We start from the raw sequence: 18,124 nt of genomic DNA on the forward strand, positions 1-18,124 counted from the left end.
ATTTATAAAAATAGTATCATGTGTTTAAATGCATAGAAAATGTGTTCATACACTGCAGTATTTCAGTGGAGTCATAATTGATTATTTTGCTGAGTAAGTTCTTGTAAATAATATATGCTGTTGTTCAGTCACCAAGTCATGTCCAACTCTTTGCAACCCCATGGACTGCAGCATGCCAGGCTCCTCTGTCCTCCCCTATCTCCCAGAGTTTGGTCAAATTCATGTCCATTAAGTCAGTGATGCCATCCAACCATCTCATCCTGTTGCCCCCTTCGCCTTTGCCTTCAATCTTTCCCAGTATCAGGGTCTTTTCCAGTGAGTTGGCTCTCTGCATCAAGTGGCCAAAGTATTGGAGCTTCAGCTTTACCAGTATTCAGTGAATATTCATGGTTAATTTCCTTTTGGATTGACTGGTTTGATCTCCTTGAAGTCCGAGGGACTCTCAAGAGTATACAGCAAATTATTTAGTAACGTGAAATGTTACTTCATTTTATTTTTAATTGAAGTATAGTTTATTTACAATATTGGTCTCAGGTATACAACATAGTAATTCAATACTGTTATAGATAATACTATATTTAAAGTTAATAAAATAATGGCTATATTTTCCTATACAGTATGTCCCTGTACCTTATTTTATACACGGTGTAGTTTGTACCTCTTAATCCCCTACCTTTACTTTTCCCCTCCTATCTTCCTTCTTCTCACTGGTAACCACTAGTTTGTCTCTGTATCCGTGAATCTGTTTCTCTAGTTATATACATTTGTTTTTTTAGATCCTTCATATAAGTGATGAATGTCTTTCTGATTTATTTCACCAAGCATAATACGATACCACCCTTATGGCAGAAAGTGAAGAGGAACTAAAAATAAAAAGCCTCTTGATGAAAGTGAAAGAGGAGAGTGAAAAAGTTGGCTTAAAGCTCAACATTCAGAAAACTAAGATCATGGCATCTGGTCCCACCACTTCATGGCAAATAGACAGGGAAACAGTGGAAACAGTGTCAGACTTTATTTTTTTGGGCTCCCAAATCACTGCAGATGGTGACTGCAGCCATGAAATTAAAAGACGCTTACTCCTTGGAAGGAAAGTTATGACCAACCTAGATAGCATATTCAAAAGCAGAGACATTACTTTGCCAACAAAGGTCCATCTAGTCAAGGCTATGGTTTTTCCAGTGGTCATGTATGGATGTGAGAGTTGGACTGTGAAGAAAGCTGAGCACCGAAGAATTGATGCTTTTGAACTGTGGTGTTGGAGAAGACTCTTGAGAGTCCCTTGGACTGCAAGGAGATCCAACCAGTCCATTCTGAAGGAGATCAGCCCTGGGATTTCTTTGGAAGGAATGATGCTAAAGCTGAAGCTCCAGTACTTTGGCCACCTCATGTGAAGAGCTGACTCATTGGAAAAGACTCTGATGCTGGGAGGGATTGGGGGCAGGAGGAGAAGGGGACGACAGAGGATGAGATGGCTGGATGGCATCACTGACTCAATGGGCATGAGTCTGAGTGAACTCCGGGAGTTGGTGATGGACAGGGAGGCCTGGCGTGCTGCGATTCATGGGGTCGCAGAGTCAGACACAACTGAGCGACTGAACTGAACTGAATCTGGATATAAGCTGTTTATCAAATATGATTTGGAAATATTTACCCAGTCTGGTTTGTCAATTTACTTTTTTTCCTATTGGGTTGGCCAAAAAGTTTGGGGTTTACCGTAACATTGTATAAAAAAGCTGAACAAACATTATGGCCAATGCAGTATTATGTAAGTTGTTTCAGGTGTACATTGCTCAGGACCACTTTGTAGAATAGCAAGCTTCTTTAAAAGAATAAAGACTAGACTACCAAAAAGCCTTAAATTGTATTTATTGACCTCATTCTTTACTGTGTTCTTTAGAATCTAGAGTTCAACTATGAAACTAAAATGGGACTTCTCTCAATTTTCTAGTCAACTGATAATACAACTGGTATCATCCAGAAAAATTACAGCTTGCTATATTTTCTCAAATATTCAAGTTTCTATTTATTTCAACTTTTATTTTCATATAAATAAAAATACTATGTCTTATACCTAGGATGCAAGGATTTGGTTATCCTTGTTGGGATAATGGTTCTCTATCTGTGGAAGTCACTCTGTCCGGTGATAACTAATAAGTAGCTCTGCTGCTAAGTCACTTCAGTCGTGTCCGACTACTCTGTTCGACCCCATAGACAGCAGCCCACCAGGGTCCCCCGTCCCTGGGATTCTCCAGGCAAGAACACTGGAGTGGGTAATAAGTAACTCTAGCTATACAATTATTGTGGCTAGAATTCCAGAGATGGTGAATGGAAGCTCATCTATTCGGTCTTCATGGAATATACCTGGGAAGGAAAAATGACACTTGAATAAAACACCTAAAGTATTCTCACCAGTTTTGGGGAACACTGTGTTGTCTTTCCAATATACATTCCACTTCCCCCCATTATGAAGCAATAATGGTTTGGGTAATTCATACTTGGCTCGAGGAGTAGACCCTGATCTAGGTCAATAAGAAAATCTCTCTCCTATTCCTTGCTAGAATTACTGGGTTAAGCTCATAGCATTTCATAGCCACGTGGATTAGTTCAGAAGAGCCCTCAATTAGTGCGAAAAGTTGAAGACTCTCACTAGGACAGTGTGATCTGCCATAAAACTGAGAACTACTGAATGATTCTGCCGCCTCTGGTAGATTGTAAAATGGCCCCCAGTGACCTCTGCCTTCTGGTATTCATTCCCTTATACAACCCACTCACCTTCAATGTGGGCCGAACCTAGTGATTCGTTTCTAACTAGTCACAGGATACAGAAAAAGTGATGGATGTTACTTCTGAGACTAGGTACAAAAGGACTGTGGCTTTCATCTTGCATTTCCTCTCACTTGCTCACTCTTGGGGAAGCCACATGTCGAGCTGTGGGCCACTATGGAGTGGTCCATATGGCAAGGAACTGGGAGAGGTCTCTATAGACAACAAAGAGCGAGAAACTGAGGCCCTAAGTTCAGCCCGAGAAGAACTAAGTCCTGCCAATAACCACATGAGTGAGCTTAGAAGGACTTCTTTCTCTACTTGAGCCTTCAGATGACACTGCAGCCCTGTCAGGGAGCTTTAATACAACCTCATGAGAGACTGAAGCAGAGGCCCTAAGCTAAATTGTGCCCAGATTCCTGATTCCCAGAAACACATTAAAAAAAAAAGTTTGTTGTTTTAAGCCACTTAATTTTATAATAATTTGTTAAGCAGCAAAAGATACTATCATAAAAAAGTTAGTTTGAGCTTTTTTTTTCTGTTATTTGTAACTGAAAGCACATTAACATATACTAGCTAGTAGTACAGGGAAGGCGATGGCACCCACTCCAGTGCTCCTGCCCGGAGGAGCCCAGGGACGGGGGGCCTGGTGGGCTGCAGTCCATGGGGTCGCTGAGAGTCGGACATGACTGAGCGACTTCACTTTCACTTTTCACTTTCATGCATTGGAGAAGGAAATGGCAACCCACGCCAGTGTTCTTGCCTAGAGGATCCCAGGGACGGGGGAGGTGGGCTGCCGTCTATGGGGTCGCACAGAGTCTGACATGACTGAAGTGACTTAGCAGCAGCAGCTAGTAGTAATCTAATCTTGCAAAGGCTATAAGACATTGTACACAAATAATTTTGTGAACTTAAGGTTTACAAATATACAAACAGAAAACCCCCCACCTACCCATTCACAACCATCTTCATTTCTCATATGGAAAATTATATAATAAGGCCTCATTCATTCAGTATCCCTTATAATATTGAGGAAGTCTGGGCAAAGATTCACCTTTAATTACTTACACAAATAAACAATGTAAAGACAACAACAACAACAACACTGATCACAGGGCAACTATTAAGTCCACTTAAAACATCTACTGTTTAGGGAATTCTCTGTCAGGACTCAGCACTTTCATTGCCAGGGCCTGGATTGGATCCTTAAAAAAACTTTAACACCATTTGTTCATATACAAGCATTAAATATGCTAATTTAAAAGGGTTCTTAATTGATACATATTCATTAAAGCAGATCTGCAAGGACATCAGGTTAGGCATACTTTGTTCTTAGTCTATCTGGAAAAGCAACCTTTCAACCAATGGACATAGGGTATCATGAATTGAGGGGTATGATTAATTCAATATTCTGTACCTGAAGCTCAATAAAACAAACAAAAAAACGAAACTCAAAACTTACTCTATTCTTAGAAGGGCGTTTGAAGTGCTGCTTCCACTAGCCAAGCTGAGTTCACTGCCTAAATAAAAGCCTTTGCTTTAGAGGGTTCTCAGGGGAGCAGGGTTGCATGAACTGGTCACTAGGTTTAAGTCTGGAGGCAGTAACAGTGCTAAGTCCTTATGTTCTATTTTCTAGGAGGTTCAATGAAAGGATAATGGCATTCTTTCTTGTCTGCCAAAATATACCTCTCAAATATCCTTGTCATATATTCAAAGATTTGCTTCATAGAGTTTTTTTTAACAAAATTTCAAGTATCAAAATGTAAAATGATATCAATCTGTAGTGTGCTTCTGGGAGGAGACAAGATTTGAGATAGAAGTGAGGGGGGAATTTTGCTTTTTAAAATTATACACACAGTTCTGTATTGTTTAATTTTGACAAGCTTGTATTACTTTTATAATTTAAAAAATATTTGAAAACTTTAAAAAAAGGAAATGCTCCATAAGGGGATCTCATTCATGGTTTAGAATGAATTTCCTTTAATCATAACATTAACTTAATACCTATCTGAGCACTTCAGAGTATGTGAAATAGAAAGTAAAGGGAAGAAGAGACGGAAAGTTGTGGATAAGGGAAGGGACATTCATATGGGCAGAGACAGAAACGTGGGATAGTAGAAGAGGGCTATGTATCTGGGAACAGGGTCAGGAATCAACAAAGCCAGACTTTTAAACTCACAAGCTTATCTGTACGTGAGATGACTAAGGTATTGGCTGGGCTGAAGAGGGAAGTAGGGTGAGGATATTCTCAAAGATCATTGCAGTATTTGGTTGAAGTAAACTGCTACTTCCTGGGCAAAAACTTATCAGATGGGACATGCAGGCTGGGATGGTCCAGATTTGAGTATGAAGCTGATAGTGGGGAGTTTCCTGGATTGTAAGAAACAGAACTAACTGTGGTATCCTATAAAGGAAAAATAACAAAAAGATGGGACACGGAGTAACAAGAGTGGACAGGAATTGACTGGGGCAGCTGGGAACTCAGAGATATTGTAATCTACCATAGCAAGCTGAAGACGTATGGAAGTCTCTAGTTGGTTTTTAAAATTTCCAATATGAAAACAGAGTCCAAACGGGCAACAAATAAAAAAACAAACAAAAAACTAAAGTAAAACAAGTCAACGCACCATTCTGGTTAACAGCTGGTTCTAAATATGATGGTTAAACTTTCAAGGTCTTCATTTTTTAAATGCAATTCTTCAAGCAGGGTGGTCATGAACTGTGTAAACATCACATTTTCCTGAGAAAGCTTCTGAATGCCAAGAGTTGAGGTCAATCTGAAACACCAAAAATATTAAATGCATATCCATGAAATTGCAAGGACTAAGGGGCTCCAGTCTTTAACATGGCAGAAGGGATTTTTCTGAGAATAATGAAGTCTCTCTGATTTAGCAAAATCCAGAGAGAGAGGATCTTCTACTAAAGCTGAAAAGAAATCTCATGAAAAAACTGAAAGACCAAACATACTGTTACATAAGGAAAGAAGCTTAAAAGCCTTAATCTGAAACATGTTAGTCATTATGTCAGCAAAAGCTACCAAAATTCTGCTCAGAAAAGAACATTAATGAAGTCTTTCCACATGAGGAAAGGAGGTTGTGTAGAGAAGCTTAGAGCTGAGAATTGCTTAAAAAAACATAATTTGTATCAACTGTTTAGGTTATATCACTTGAAAAACAGACAACAAACAAAAAGATTGCCTTTGGATGAAACCTTATCATTTTTATTTATTTTTTAAACATTTTTATTTTTGTAATACTGAACAGACAAATTACATCTTACAAGGTACTTAATATAAAACTTCAGAAGGAAAACAAAGCTTTCTTCTCTAACCATTTCCAGTAACTATCCCTAAAGACTGATTACATATATAATAGTCATAGAAGTAATTTTCATGAATGTGATTAGTAAACATGATTTTTAAAAAAGTGAACAATATCTAATCACAAAGACTGCAAACCATTCCTTTTCATAAATTTTTGTATCTCCAGAGAGCATGGGCATGCTTCACAGAGCCTTTTTCCAAGTACATTCTGGAAAGCTTTTTGAAAAAAAAAATTATTTTTCACCCAGTCTACACTTCCCACACAAAGCTCTTACAGATGCTTATTTAACCTTGGCCATTGCCAGTGGGCACATCAAATATAAATAAAATAACTCTGATTTAAATCAATATAGCTCAAGAAATCAGAGCAGAGGAGTTTCACAGTAGTGAGTGTGGGAATGAGAAATGTTATTTTCTGAGGCAGATTTCTTCCTTGCTTAGCCATTTCATGCAGAAAGCAGAAACAAAAGGAAAAATTTGTCAGAACTGTCCAAAGATGCCCTAGACTTTGAGTAGACTCTCTATATTCCTGAAGGTATTTTAGCAAGAACTGGAGATGAGGTGACTCTGTCCAGTGAAATCCAGAGAGCTACCCAAGAAAACTTCTGATTTCCTTACCCACCTCTCCTCTATTTATTTATAGCTAGTGGATGGAGTACTAGGTTCTCCTATTTCATGAGCCTTGTCTGCAGGTATTCCCCAAAGGCAGTTCATACTTGGAAATCCTTCTATCCAAGCATTCTAATGCCAAGTTCAAGCTGGGCACTTGGGTGAACTTACAGGCAGTTGTGGCCAGCTTTTCCTGTGGAGAAAGTAGAACCTAAAAGTCAACTCTTTCGGCTTTCTCATACTTAGCTGATGCCAACATTTAAAATATCAAGTTGCTGCTTCCCCACAGTAAGACCAAAGGTGCTGGGGATGGGATAACACTGGCAAAAACAGGAAGTCAGGGCAGTCAGATCAGATGTCAGCTCCACAAAAACCTAGCTTTTGTGTGTTTTAAAAATGGTAATGACATATCCAAAACAATGTCTCTGATTTTCAAGGAGACTATACGAAAACATATAGTTTGGTTCATATATGAAAACAAAGTTTCCTCAATTACTTCTCAAAGTGCCATTAATATGTTAAACTTCCTCAAATTAGAAATAAAGGCTGACTACTAGATTTTTCAACCTGTGTGCCCATATGAAAGCAGAAAATAATAAATGTTATAGAGAAAGAGTTTGTAAGAGAATTTTTCTATCAATCACTCTAGTTAGAAAATATTTTGGGAATAGTAACACTTCTCTAACAAACTTATAAGGTTAATATTATTATATAATTATAGGATATGTTCGTGCATGTGTGCTAAGTTGCTTCAGTCGCGTCCAACTCATTGCAACCCCATGGACTGTAGCCCACCAGGCTCCTCTGTCCATGGGATTCTCCAGGCAAGAATACTGGAGTGGTTGCCATTCCCTTCTCCAAGGATATATTCAAATTTACCTAAAAGTTTTGTTCATAAAGAAAAACCAGGATTATTGAGAAACTTTCCAACAATGCAATCTCGTTCCTGAGCCCATGCCACAGACAGCTAAGCAACCAGCCGTTCTTTGCTTAATGAGCTTGGACCTGTTTTGAGACGCCTCAAAAACATGGCTCTGAGCAGCAATCTGTTATGTTTTCTCACAAGATGAGTATCGAAGCCCTAGGGTGTATCTATAAAATGGGGCTAATAGTACTTAACTTCCTTAAAAGTTATTATTGCAAAAGGATACTATAAATAGGTTTTTAAAAAATCAATTATGATAATAACATTTATCATGTGCTACCTAGGAGATTTACTGTGTACTTGTTCTAAGTATGAATTATCTCTTTTTAACTGCACAATGACTGAAAAATATATACTGTTCCCATTTTATGAGTAAGGAAATAAAGGCACAAAAAAATGGAAGTACCTTCTCCAAAGTCACAAAGATAGTAAGTGTGAGGTCACAGCTTTGAAACCCAGGCAATATATCTCAAAAAGCCCATACTCCTGGCTAATACACAAGCTTTCATTCTTTGTAGGCTGTAGAATACTATATAAATTTAATCTTCACTTGTGCCCTTCACTACTGTGCCCTCAATGAACATGCAGAAGAAACAGAATGTTTTAACTGCTTTAGAGAACTAAAAGGACAACAAAGTAGCTAGCAGCAGAGGGAAATGCTAATGGAGAAATCATACAAGGTCTGGTGTCTGTTAGGAGACAGTAATAGCAGTTTTGGGGTCTGGGGATTTCTGCAGCAAGTCATCAGACAGATAGCAATCCTTAGGCAACTGGAGCCAGGATTTCCTGACTTCTCTTAACACTTGAGCCTTAAGTGTTGTTGCATAATTTTACTCCCGGAAAGTGAGCCAATGAGATTTCCTTTATTTATTCCCTTGTCCTTTTAATCTTTATCTGAAAAGATTTCTTCCCTACCCCCAAGTCCCTAACACAGAATATAGTAAGAAATATATATTACCTTTCTAAAATTTTTGACTTAAATCCTTTTTGGAATAAGCTGAGGTATAAAGAAATAAATACTCTAATAGTGCCTGTGTACCTCTAAACATTAGTAACCCAGTGGATTACTTTTGGGGAGTCATGTAAAAATTGTTTTTCTTTCCATAGAAACCAAGCTCACACACACACACAAAAAAGAATGGTTTTGACAAGCTATAAAGTCATAATAGTATGTCAGGGAAGATGCTAAACCCTGAAGACTAGTAATTTTATTCATTCAAAAGAATTATGATTTACTTCTATCTCCAAAGTAATTTACATTTAAAGTTGAATAAGAGCTATATATAACCTTTGTTTTCTAGATTCCTTGACTTGTCTACTTTAGTATGTTTTATTACTTAATAGCAACGGGCACTCTTCCAGACTGACTGCTTACTGGATATCTGCTGGATTTCCATGTCCATGTCATTGGTGTAGTGAGAGGCCCCTGTGCCTGTTTGTAGAGATGAATCTGAGACAAGATCATAACTTTTTATCAGACTTTATGGTTTTGGTCAATGATAAGAGCTGGCTGTTGCCATTGACAAAGATGCTTTTGCCATTGAGAAAGCAAGGATTCTTTTTAGGGTACACACCACCTTAATGATAGGTACTATTGGCTGAATTGGGTGGGTGGACCTGTCTGATGTAGAGGAGCACTGCGTTGAGCTTGGAGACAGGGTTCTGTGCAGAATCTGCTTTTGTTAGCAGTGACCATGGAAGGTGGCTTCGGCAAGCACAGAGCACTAGGCAAACAGTCTGTGTGTGCTTAGAACTAGGTCCAAGGACAAATGAACAAAGACTTATTACTGCAACTATTCTTTACATGGTCTCTTCACTGCCACATCTGACAGCCTCCTCTTAGTTCTTTTTCCAGTTGACTGCAGTATTTGATGTCCTCATTCACTTCCTCCTTTTCTAGAATTCTCCTTCTTTGGCTTTTCAGGTACTCTTATCTCAGTTCTGCTCCTACTCCTGAACCTTTATGATCTCTCTTGTTGGCATTTTTTTTAAAACCAGCCCATTAATAATGACAGGTCTTACCTAAGGTTTCATATTGACCCTCTTTGGCACTAAATCCTATCTCATGGCTCTGATTACCAGTGATTCAAATCTCTTGGGATTTTTTTTACACTTTGGATGTCCAAAAGGTACCTCAAAAACATTCTGTTCAAACCTGAAATTCTGACTTCTCGTTTTCATTAAAAACTTCTAGTATTAGAAATCTCAAGTCATCTTTTAACTCTTTACCCTTAATGTTCTTTGTTCAATCAACTACCAAGTCCTCCTGATTCTCCTATGATGTGCTTTTTGAATCCATTTCATTTCCCCCGTTCTCACTGTCTAATTCAGATGAATTCTCTCCTCCTGGGACTACCTCCTCAGCCACTAAGTGGTCTCCCACTCCATTCCAGCCTCCACACTGCCACCACGATCCTCTCTCGTAGATCTGATTAAGTCACTCTCTTTGATAAGTACTTATAGGAGAAACCAAATTTCTCTGGACCTTTTATTTTTCATTCTATCACATGGATATGCTTATATTTCAAGTAATATGAAAATATATAGTTAGTTGTATATTTTTTTCTCATCAAGCAGGAAGGTGGAAAACTGGGATATTTATTCATCCATCTTTGTATTCCCCACAGACTTGTTCCCTTAATAGTAATACATAATTTGGTGAAGGATTACAGAACTGAAACTGCTGCTATACTAGCACTTCTCAGTGAACTACAAGATGCATGCGTATATGTGCGTGCTTAGTTGTGAGTGACTCTTTGTGACCCTATGGACTACAGGCTGCCAGGCTCTTTGTCCATGGGGTTCTCCAGGCAAGAATACTGGAGTGGATTGCCACTTCCTTCTCCAGGGGATTTTCCAGACCCAGGGATCTAACCAGGGTCTCCTGCAACTCCTGCTTTGGCAGGTGGATTCTTTAACACTGAGCCACGTAGTCCTGGACAAACGATGGTCTGTGGGCCAAATCTGGCCTGCTGCTTGTTACTTTTGTAAATAAAATTGAAAAACAGTCATGCCCATTTATTTATGTATTCTGTAGCTGCTTTTGTATTCCAACAGCAGAGCTGAGCAGCTGGGACAGTTGGGCCAGCAAAGATGAAGATATAATCTGGCCCTTCACAGAAAGTTTGCACATTCTTATACTAGTAGATTAATGTGCACCAATTTTAATTTAAAGTGAATAACTCAGTCACTAATACAATGCTTTATATGCTGTAAGTCTGATGATGGGAGCAACTAACATGAGATGAGAAATCCAAAGCAATCATTTGGCTGTAGGATATTAAAGATCTGGTCTGGGAAAGATCTTCTGCCCCCTGGATCACTAAAGTATGGAAGATGCTTAACGAAACCAAAAATATCTCATAAAAATCTACCAGCTGGAGAGAGAACTTTCCTTGATTTACTTCACTCCAGCCAAACTGAGCAAAGTTGCCTCAATTAAGCCAAGGTTTAGTTTGTCCTCACTTATGAGCTGGCTGTGTTCTTTCTACGGGGTGCTTTTTCCCCAAGTATCTACATGGTGGACTCCTTCATGTAATTCAGTTTTGTTTAAATGTCACCTTTTCTATCTTAAACCCATCGTCTTGTTTACCTTCTCTACCTGCCTACTTTGTCTTCACAGTCCTTACTATTTTCTAGTTCTATTATTTGTTTGCTTGTTTACTGTCTCTCTCTCATCCAAAAGAAGGTGAATGTCATGAGGGTAGTGACTCGTGTATTTACTGCATTCACTGTGTCCTTCATGTTGGGGACACTGTAGGTGATCACTAATTATTTAATGAGGAGAAATGGCTTAAGAGGTCACGAATTTATTGTGTTTACGGAAATATTTTTTCTTCTTCAAAATATTTTCCTCCTTTCCGTTTTAGAGGAAGGGAGGGAGGAAGCATGTTCTCGACTCCTCCTCCCGCCTGCACAGAGTAGTATCATCTTCCTGCTAGAATATTTCAGAGTATCTATCAGGGAGGTGAGATGAGCTTCAAATTCATTAGGTGGGCCAAACATTAAATCAAGATCTACCACTTGTTTCTGCATTTCTCCTCCTTACTTCCATTTGTCCTGAAACTCAGTGTTGGCCAAGGGTGAGCAGGACTGAGAGCCACTGAGCAGGCTTGGTCTGTACCTTTAATTCACTCCATTCCTGTAGAGGAAACTGTGGAGCAAGGGGCTGTTCCTCAAGTGGGTGCCTGGTGCCTTCCTCTGGAGCAAAAGTATTTTAGCTCCACAGGTTAAATATGAAAATGACACTTGCCCAAAAGGAAGAGCACTTTAGAATTTCTACAGTCCAACTACTATAGGTCATTATTTTTGCGTATTTCTGGTTGGTTACTACTGTTCTTGAATGGGGTGTGTTCTTACTCTTTTTAGGTCAATGAAAGTAACAGAGTGTAGCTGCAAAGCTATACTCCCTTTCAGTCTCCTCCCATTAAGTTAGAAGATCTAAGAAAACAGACTCAAGATCATTTCTTAATGTAGTGATTTGGACCCTTTACACAAGAGAGTTAATAAACTACCTCCATAACCTTGAAGGACTGAGATTCTTTACCTCTATGTGTATAGCATGTTGCAATGGTTAATATGCTTTAAATCCTGGACGTTGTTTCTTATATATAATGTAAATGGCCCTTGCAGAATATGGACGTGGTGGGGGCTGTGTGTGGGAGGGAGAGGCAGCACTTAAAAGTTATTCCTTCATATGCTTGAAAATGGTTCTCAATTAATTCCAAGTCTTTTTATTATTTCCTAATAGATGCCATCTAACTGCTCCTTATTCAGACTGGTGTTCTTCGCTATATCCCTAATTCTAGCTTCTCATTTTCCTAAAATGCAATGCCCCAGAATATACTGTTCAAATTCATTACTTCACAACAAAAATACATTTTCAGAGAAAGATATCATGATGTAAAATCTTTCACATCCAAGTTATCTTTGAAGTAAAACCTCAGAATCTTATAAATCCTCTCCCATTTTTGTTAAATTGAGTCCCCAGGCTCCTCCTTTCAATACTTTAAAGGATTAGCATATACATCTGTATATATTATATACTTAATATATAAAATTTAAAGGGACTCAAACCTCTGTTCTAGTCCAACAACTTCTAATAGTGAATATCAAAGGAAACAATAACTGCGCCCAAATAACTACTCTACTTAAATAAAACAGTAATATAGCATAGTTGGTATTTAACAGTGTGCTTTATGCAGGAAATGCCTTTAAAATAATCAATAGAAAATGTGACTGGCAGTGAGTAAAAACAGAAGATTTTTATGTTTCCATTTATTACCTTTGTGTACTTTTAAAGATGAATAAAAACCTCTAAAGGTGACATGAAAAGGATGGTTTACCACAAACAGTCTTTATGTTGGAGAATATAATTTGACAAAAATGACATAATCTGCAAATGTATAAATCACAAACAAGCCAGGAAACTTCTCATGAGAACTCCCCTGATTCAAATCTCTATTCTGAAAAGAAAGGCAGCCTTCTATAACTAGTTCTTTACCATATGGTCAATGGCATGACAACAAAAGCAAAAAAAAGCGAAGTGTCAAACTGCATCTTATTGATAAGACCTTTATTTAGCTGACTGCTCCACATATGCTACACATCAAAAGGAGAGTCTGAAGGCAGGTTAGGACAGGTACCCTCCATTCGTTATTACTGAGCTGTCAAACAACATCTGGTTAACAGGAATTCTTATACACACAATTGGGAAGAGTTTCAAAGTTTGGTAACTGAAACAAGAGATTTTTAATTAAAAGTGGCCTTTTTATAAATCCTTATATCCAAAGATTTAGAGCTATACAAACTCTTGATTAAGCCTCAGAAGAAAGTTATCTGTGACTGTGAGTCACTGGTTTGTTTCGTATCAACAGAGAAAGCTATATGAAGAATTAAAGTTGTAGTTTACTGAACAAGTGGAGGTAAAACAATTGATGGGACTCAAGGTTATCCATCTCCTGGTAGTGCATTAAGAACCAGTAATTGACTTGGAATTTTAAATGGCCTTCCCAGTGTGGCTGTATTGCTTTGCTTACTGCACATTCCCACTGGGGAGCATACGATGCAGCTCTTGCAATACCAGAAATCGCAGCATGGTCTGATCGATCCTTTCTTGAATAATCTGGGTGATACGTGTGAAGATCACATCAAGCATTTATCTTAAATGAAATAGCACAGACATCCCTTAACCTGACCATCAACACTAAGCAGCAGTACCTCTTAAGAGTTTCCTAAACTTGCAGAATCAAGCCGGTAGGCTGTTGTGAAATGACACTGAACACCACTCCTCATATTCAGTATAATCTTAAGTGAAAAAAGTGCTGTGAGAATGTCTATGTGAATAAATGTCACCAGAAAGCGTGCTTCTCTATGGTTTGGGGTTGGAGGAAGGGACAGGAAGTGAAAAGCCACACTTTTCTGTATTATCAGATTTGAGAAATTACTAGGTTCATACAGAGTTCTGTTGCAGTAGGGAAACCTGTTCTGCTGATCACCACACATAAAGGTGATGAATATGCAGAGACTGCCAAAAGATAATGCTGGGCTTAAAAGGAAATTTTTGACACTCTGATCTCATCCTTCAGAAGTTAGGGCTGGGCAGGAGAAGGTAAGAGGGATATTTCTGTTAAAAGGAAGTACCTTCAATATTTACATGCACAAGCACTATGCCTGTTGCTTTACCAATGCAAACAGAATAGATATTACAGTACCTGACATTTCAGGGGCTTAGAATCAAACAAAACCAAATGTCTTTTGCAACAGATGAGGCATCTTTATTAATACTGGCCTGAGTAAGTGAGAAATCTGAAACATGAGGTCTAACTGCACAGTCTTCTTTGATGAGGGTATACCACTTAGTTTCTTAAATGGGACCTATCCAGCTAGTTTCCTTTTGACAGCTGAGGTGGGCAGGGTACGGATTCATCCAAGGTCACATTGGTTAAGAACAGTGCTAAAAATGGATGCCTTTTATCACAGAGGTATCTTGCTTATCTATCAAGTCTGGATACTCCTTCCTGCACTGCAGCAACAGTTGTCATTTTACCCTTACCATGTCTTCTTTAAGAAAACGAGTTGGGATTTTCCCTCATTCTCTACATGCTGCTGCTGCTGCTGCTAAGTCGCTTCAGTTGTGTCCGACTCCGTGCGACCCCAAAGACAGCAGCCCACCAGGCTCCCCCGTCCCTGGGATTCTCCAGGCAAGAACACTGGAGTGGGTTGCCATTTCCTTCTCCAATGCATGAAAGTGAAAAGTGAAAGGGAAGTCGCTCAGTCGTGTCCGACTCTTCGAGACCCCAGAGACTGCAGCCTACCAGGCTCCTCCGTCCATGGGATTTTCCAGGCAAGAGAACTGGAGTGGGGTGCCATTGCTTTCTCCGTGAACAAGTGCTAAATGATAAAGGATGACCTCTGTCTGTGAAAACATACACTCAAAACTGAAACAAAGGAGAGCTGTGACCAGTAAGTAACCCAATGGGTCAAAATGTCATCTATTTTCAGAAATTTGAGGGCTCACACAAACCCAAGGCATTTTACAAAACATCTCTCTCAGATATTAAAAAATTTTTTTTTGGTATAAACTTTCAAAAAGGATATCATCTGTATGTTCAGGGCTCATATTTAACATAACTCTTTTTCTACCTTGAGTGTTTCTTACTGGGGAGAACGTAGATGATTATTCAACTCTGTCACTTATTTCTCTAAAAACATTTGTCTAATCTGTGACCCTTAGCCTCCTCCTTGAAGTAACACAATGGCCCCAGGGGCACAGGGAAAGAACAACAAAAAAAGTCAGCCTATGGAACAGCTTTTCTTTTTCCATAAAATAACATGGGCTGGGCCATGTGCAGAGGTAACTCCTTCATGGCACTTCCCTAAGCTGCTCTGGATGTTATTTTAAGTAGCTGCTCTGGATGTTGTTTTTAAGTAAACATTTCCCTGGTGGCTCAGAGGGTAAAGCATCGGCCTGCAATGCAGGAGACCTGGGTTCAATCTCTGGGTGGGGAAGATCCCCTGGAGAAGGAAATGGCAACCACTCCAGTATTCTTGCCTGGAAAATCCCATGGACGGAGAAGCCTGGTGGGCTACAGTCCATGGAGTCGCAAAGAGTCGGACACCACTGAGCAACTTTACTTTCACTTTCAAACATGGTTTTACTCTTGTTTGACAAGGAAACAAATGACAAGCGGTCAGAGCTCAGTTTAAAATTCAGATACTTTAAAATGGGTGACTTTCTAAATTAGAGCAAGTGAATTAGTTTCCCTTGAAGAATGCCAGTTTTTTCCCCAGCTATTCCTTTTGTGGCAGGATCTCAGCCACTGAGTCAAACATAAGCAGCTACAGTGATTTCCAAGTTTGTAAAAAGAAACTTTTCTTTATGAAACTAACTTGTTTATCTTCCACCTTTCTGTGAAGTTACACCAAGTGTTAACTCCACAGTGAGGCTCAAGTGACTTTCTTAAGGTCACATAGTTAGTAAGAGATGAGCAAATAAGCCCCAGAAGTACTCCCACAGGTCTACACTTCTAACCACCATACCACACAAGCTCACATGTCTGATTCATTTTAAGAACGAGGAGACTTTATGATTTCAAAGGCCCACTTGTCTATGCTCTTCAAATAATTTTTGAAATCTGTCATTACAAAATAAAACATGCTAATGAAAACAGACAATTCTATTGTTTCTAATTAATTCATCCTTTCTGTGATAGCCAAAAAGCATCTTCCAACACCATTAACTACTGAAGACTTTAGAAGAAACCTAGGAAATGCCTCTAAGCAACCAAATCCTGGCAGATACAGCTAAATTAACTGATTTAGCACATCTTTATCTAGCACACTAATAACTGCACTAGGACAGTGGTTGTCAATTTTATCTGTACAAATTACAATCACTTGGGGAACTTAAAAATATTTATGTCCAGGCTCCATCCCAGACCATTCAATTAAAATCTCTGAATCAGATATTATACATTACACACACACACACAGAGGGATTCCCTGGTGGCTCAGATGGTAAAGAGTCTGCCTGCAATGTGGGAGACCCAGGTTTGATCCCTGGGTTGGGATGATCCACTGGAGAAGGAAATGGCAACCCACTCCAGTATTCTTGCCTGGAGAATCCCATGGATGCAGGAGCAGAGTTGGACACCACTGAGCGACTTCTTTCTATACATATACATATGTATATGTGTATATATGTGTGTATATATATACAAAGAAATTTTTATTTTATTTTTTTGGCTATGCCATAAGGCTTGCAAGATATTAGTTCCCCAAGCAGGGATTAAACCTACACCCACAGTAGTGAAAGTGTGGGGTCCTAAACACTTTACCATCAGGGAATTCCCAAGTATTAGTAATTTTTAAACACTTTCTATGTGATTCTAATGGACAACCAGTGTTTAGAACGAAGCACAAGCTGGAATCAAGACTGCTGGGAGAAATATCAATAACCTCAGATATGCAGATGACACCACGCTTATGGCAGAAAGTGAAGAGGAACTAAAAAGCCTCTTGGTGAAAGTGAAAGAGGAGAGTGAAAAAGTTGGCTTAAAGCTCAATATTCAGAAAACGAAGATCATGGTTCTGGTCCCATCACTTCATGGGAAATAGATGGGGAAACAGTGGAAACAGTGTCAGACTGTATTTTGGGGGGCTCAAAAAACACTGCAGATGGTGATTGCAGCCATGAAATTAAAAGACGCTTACTCCTTGGAAGGAAAATTATGACCAACCTAGATAGTATATTGAAAAGCAGAGACATTACTTTGCCAACAAAGGTCCATCTAGTCAAGGCTATGGTTTTTCCAGTGGTCATGTATGGATGTGAGAGTTGGACTGTGAAGAAAGCTGAGCACCGAAGAACTGATGCTTTTGAACTGTGGTATTGGAGAAGACTCTTGAGAGTCCCTTGGACTGCAAGGAGATCCAACCAGTCCATCCTAAAGGAGATTGGTCCTGGGTGTTCATTGGAAGGACTGATTGTAAAGCTGAAACTCCAGTACTCTGGCCACCTCATGCGAAGAGTTGACTCATTGGAAAAGACTCTGATGTTGGGAGGGATTGGGGGCAGGAGGAGAAGGGGACAACAGAGGATCAGATGGCAGATGGCATCACTGACTCGATGGACATGAGTCTGAGTGAACTCCGGGTGTTGGTGATGGACAGGGAGGCCTGGTGTGCTGCGATTTATGGGGTCGCAAAGAGTCGGACACGACTGAGTGACTGAACTGTTCAGTTCTGATCATTTGTTATACTTGTTATCTACACTGCTGGAAGAAAATGAATAGCAAAGAAAATGAGATCTTTATATAGATACCTCTACCAAAGCAGAAGACAATACGGTCCAAAAGAAGGGTCTCACCTATAGGAATTTGTAAAAGGAAGATATTATTTGTACCTCTGGGGGCTTAAGAAAGACTTCTAAGGAGGTAGTGACATTAGAAGTGGGTCTTGAAGGCTAGGACAGGCAAACATGAAAAGGAAAGGCATTTTAAGCA

The 18,124-nt window shown here is 39.2% G+C and overlaps 1 protein-coding gene across 10 annotated transcripts in view; it reads right to left on the bottom strand.

Annotated features, from left to right (window-relative positions):
* Positions 1–18,124, bottom strand: part of RPAP2 (RNA polymerase II associated protein 2) — a 130,756-nt gene that overhangs the window by 43,108 nt on the left and 69,524 nt on the right. For 5 of the 10 annotated variants that reach the window (XM_070367683.1, XM_070367686.1, XM_070367684.1 and 2 more), the window contains exon 12: positions 5,391–5,540. In XM_070367683.1, coding sequence (XP_070223784.1) covers positions 5,399–5,540 — 142 coding nt within the window. In that variant the 3' untranslated portion in view covers positions 5,391–5,398. Of the gene's footprint in view, positions 1–1,333; positions 2,362–3,791; positions 5,541–18,124 lie in introns of those variants that run through there. The other 5 variants (XM_070367682.1, XM_070367690.1, XM_005894677.3 and 2 more) reach the window with 4 other exon arrangements.

This window comes from Bos mutus, chromosome 3 (genome assembly GCF_027580195.1).
Source record: "Bos mutus isolate GX-2022 chromosome 3, NWIPB_WYAK_1.1, whole genome shotgun sequence".
Classification (NCBI taxonomy): Eukaryota; Metazoa; Chordata; class Mammalia; order Artiodactyla; family Bovidae; genus Bos; species Bos mutus.